Source organism: Alternaria dauci, chromosome 7 (assembly GCF_042100115.1).
Source record: "Alternaria dauci strain A2016 chromosome 7, whole genome shotgun sequence".
Classification (NCBI taxonomy): Eukaryota; Fungi; Ascomycota; class Dothideomycetes; order Pleosporales; family Pleosporaceae; genus Alternaria; species Alternaria dauci.
The window spans coordinates 409,659-413,952 of NC_091278.1; the positions used below are offsets into that span (position 1 = coordinate 409,659).

The 4,294-nt window shown below is 53.5% G+C and overlaps 1 protein-coding gene across 1 annotated transcript; it reads right to left on the reverse strand.

Moving 5' to 3' along the window:
- Positions 1-2,189: 2,189 nt before the first annotated feature.
- ACET3X_007309 (uncharacterized protein) lies at positions 2,190-4,016 on the reverse strand (the record flags this gene model as incomplete). The annotated part of the gene is made up of 3 exons (XM_069454193.1): positions 2,190-3,373; positions 3,443-3,529; positions 3,581-4,016. 3 exons carry the CDS (start codon positions 4,014-4,016, stop codon positions 2,190-2,192), a joined length of 1,707 nt encoding a protein of 568 aa, XP_069304472.1.
- Between the last annotated feature and the right edge of the window lie 278 nt (positions 4,017-4,294).

Genomic DNA, 4,294 nt, shown 5'->3' on the forward strand with positions numbered 1-4,294 from the left:
AGAGATTCTATGCAGGTCACATATGCAGGCACCGTGTACGAGTAGGTGTTCGTGGCTTTGTGTTCGATCGCGAGTCGTGTAGGAACAGAGGTATTTTGGGTACGGGCTTTTTCCCATATCCGGACCCGGATCCGGGTGGAGGGTATACGCGGGATACCTTTCCAGGCCCGGCATATACCGTTGAAGTGAACCTAACTCATTAAGCGAGCAAGTAAAAGTAGATCGGAGAGGTTTCCAGGTGTGCTCGGAAATAATCAGAATCCCATCTACCTACAATGGGCGGCCGGGTGGCTCTAGACTCTGACCTCCATGGCACACTGACATGGCCCGGGGCTTACCCAGGCTTATCGCTGAGGTTGTTTGGGATCATGTGGGTGCAGGAAAGGATAAGGAAGACAGGGCTGAGTAACGGAGAAGGTGCCTGAGCCGCCCTCTAGAAGTTCCATCGTGCGTGGATAACATACGTATACCCTCCATCTATGACGTCGTAACGAACCACGCGGGTAAGGTGTCACGCCATGTGCGTAACGTCGTACTCGATTTCACGGCTTCGGCCCTATGCTGAACCATAAAGAAAGCAATATCGTTTCAAAGCCATGCAGTAGGACCCTCATCTTCCTGTTCGTCAATACAGACACTAGTGCCAGGTACCGACGGCGTGTTTTGCTCGAATCAGGCTATAACGCGACCTTTCCACCGGATCATTCGGGTCTTTAACGTTCATAACCCCCAACTCTGCCTGAACAGCGTGGGGGTTACATTGGAGACTGTCCACATAAAAAGGGCCGACTCGACGCCGCGAATTCCTGCTTTGCAGCTGTTGTTCCCGCAACGCTGGTGGTAACATTCGTCATTGTGCCGCTGGGGAAAGTGTGCCGGTCGCATCCGATACGCATTTGTGCCGGACAAACGTAACCGTAAGCGCTGCTCAAGCCGCACAGAAGAGATGTGCGACAGCACCCCACGTTTGCCGTGCTGTCAACCTGGTACCCTGGGACGATCTGCCTAACGGCTTGTCTCGCTCGTCCGTTCAGTTCCGCCGGCACAAATGAGGATGGCTTTCCAGACTGTCAGTCCCATGCTTTTGCATCGCATCTACAGGAGTTGATGATGATCGTCATCCGGCTATATGCACATGAACGTTCCGAGAAGTGGCTGCATGCTGAGCGTGCGAGTCAGGAATCCTTCAGCGCCGCCATGCGACGACTTTGTTCCAACGAAGCTGCGAAGGAAGCTCGCCAAAGCGTTTGATTGCTGGTAAGCGGATTGGAGGAAGAACGTCCCCGCAGCAAGTACAGCAGTCTAGATGCAGTGGCACGGGTGGTGCTTACTGTAAAGTCACTGTGCACCAGCGCCGCACTATAGCTTCTCGCCTTATCACCGAGGTAGATCGTGATCGCCCGTTAAGCCATGCGTTCCCTGCGAAGCTGCGTTGAGAATTGAGTGAGTGGAGTGGATACCAGCGTGCAATTCTGTGCCGTGAAGCTACCTGCATATCTACGTGTCGTCATTGTAATGAGAAATAAGAGAATGCCGGCCAGCAATCGGACCTATTTCAACAAGTGCTGCAATGCCATGTGTACGAGTATGCCTCGCCATGCATGGGGTACGTGCATCGCGATCTGACATGCACCGCCCAAAGCCAAACGCCGCTCGGCTGAACCCAAAGGCTATGTACGAGATACAATATTGCAAACAAGAAAGAAATGCCCCAAGACAAGTCGAAGCCAAGCAAATACAAAGACAAGCAGTGCCATTTTTCCCGCATGGTAACACAATCCCGCCGTGTGTTATGGGGAACGTATCCATCCAATGCAACCTGATCGTAAGGGCCGTAGTGCATCGTTGCCGGTCCGCGCCTTGTAAACCGCCCTCCGCCGACCCACCAAATATCATGACTCCTTGTTGCGCCCGTAGAAACACCGATTGAATAAGGAACCCTAAATGCCAAGTCTGAAGCTGGAGGTTCACGTCGCACTTCAGGCTCCAGGCTAACACTATGTCATCGCCTTGAGAGCCGTGCACGGAAAACCCATACGTCCCGCGCCGACCATGCCAGCAAAGTGGCAAGCGAGGTGACAACTTCTCTCCTGAAGTAATAAGCCGACGGCGATGCATGAAGATCTCGCGGACGTTGACAGTCCGAACGTCGTCGCCAATAAAAAAACTCTTCGCAGAATCCTCGGGACTCACGTAGCGAGGAAATCCCACCCACGAGCATGGATAATTTTCTCCCAATCCCATGAGTCCTTGTCCCCCTTGTCCATCCTGGCCCAAACTTCGTCGACGACCTCTTTCGCAAAACCGATATTGCCTAGGCCGGTACAGGCAATCAGGCCGGTGAACGCCCTGTCGACCTCCACACGCTGCTCCTCTTCGAATGCAGCGCATCCAATGAGAAACAGTGGAAGCAGAACGTTGCTTTGTACCCAGCCTTCTGCCGGTAGGTCGTTGATGTAGCGGATGCCGTCGTCGACAGCACTCTTGATGAATGGATGTGGCTTCGAGTCTTTGGTCGTGCGATAGAGATAAACCCATGTTGCTTGACGATAGAGCATAGAAATGGTGTAGCGTGGGGATCCAGGTGTATGGGGGCATACCCATCCGCGAAGACCAGTGTCGATGGCGTGGGCGGCAAGCAACGCCTCGTAGTCCATGACCGGCTCCTGCTTTTCATCAATGCGACTGCGTATCTTGCGTCGCAGGTTGCTGATCTTGGAGATGAAACCAAAGAGTCCATCAGATACGCCGATCAAGCCCGCAGTCTCCGGACTGATCTTGAAGGGGAGATTAAAGTCGTCCATCATGGGGACCTCGGTGCCGTCAAGGGACGTAATCTGACTTGCAATCCAATGGTAGTAGAAGAACTCGTCGAAAAGGGTCTGGAATTCTGGGTTTGAAGACTTCTGGGTCATCGCGATTTGTTTTGCGGCAATCATATGCATCCGGTACTCGCCGGAGGTGTTACCATCGCAGATGGAATGTAGAAGATGTAGTAGTATCTGGGCAACGTTAGAGTCCTCGTAAACCATGACACCACCTTCGCCGGCCTTTTGCCGTTCGATATCATGCTTCAGCAGCTGCAAAGCCTTGCCGCGGTGAAAGACCTGTCTGTCCTCGTACTCCTGTAACGGGTTGACAGAATACATGTGAGAAGCCGACAGACACAGCACTGAGTGCATAAGGCCTTCGTGTTGAAGAGCCATTGGCAGCAGGATCTTGGTGAAGGGGTTCGATGACTTGTCACCGTGTAGGGTCAAGACAGCACTCGCTCTGCTGGAGAAATGCTGCAAGAGTTGGCGGTCAAGATCGTTCTCAACACCTTCCATGAGAGGCGGAAGGTCGAACTTGACATCCTGACTTCGCTTCCGAGCTGTTTGGATGTTAGATTGGCCTACTTCGAAAAAGAAGGCAAGCCATCCCCAGATGCAAGATCACATACCTTCTGCTGCTCGTTCCTTTCCACTCTTCCAAATTTCAACGGGCTTGTAGCCTTCACAATGGATGTTGTTCTTCTGACATGACAAACCTGGGCAAGATTAGCAACAGTTGGATGACTGCGGCTCAAGGGTGCAGTTACAGAATGGCTTGGTCTCGTCACACTTCTTCTTCCTTTTCCGACATGTTGTGCACCCGGTCTTGGATCTGGCTTTGGCTTGCTTAGCAAGAGTGGTGGGCGAGCGAGGAGGGTGTATCCTGGGCCGACCACGCGCGCGGCGTATCCGTACGGGTTCGGTTGGGGATATGGGTGTGTCTTCCGGAGATGCCTCTTCCTTGACATCGGCTAGTTGAAGCTCCGTCTCCTCCACCTTGGGCACTACTTCAAGGGAACCCGTCCGAGCCTCTGTCCGCTCGTCTGATTGTGACTCTGAAGGGCTGAATATGGTGGAATCGAAGTTGGGCGTGGTAAATGGGGAGTCGCTAGCGGACGACATGGAGGGCTGGGGCGATGAGCTGGTGCTCAAGCGGTTATGGGCGCCTGGCGGCGAAGGGCCGACGGAAACGGTCGAGATCATTCGAGCCAGAGTTTGGGGCGTTGGTGGACTAGTAGTGGGAAGAGGCGCGCATTGGATGTCCAGTCCGTACTGCGCGTCGATGGTAACACGAAAGAGCGATGTTCCTCTAGATGCGTCTGAGCCCGGCACGATCTAATGCAACAAGTGGCAACTAGGGTCGGTTTATCTTGGAATGCTGCCGGCCAATGCTAAGCAGAAGGGTACAAGTGGTACAAGAACGCGGCAGCTGTTCCCATGAAAGTTGAGCAGAGTGTCGCAGAAAGGTCCAAGCGGTCCGC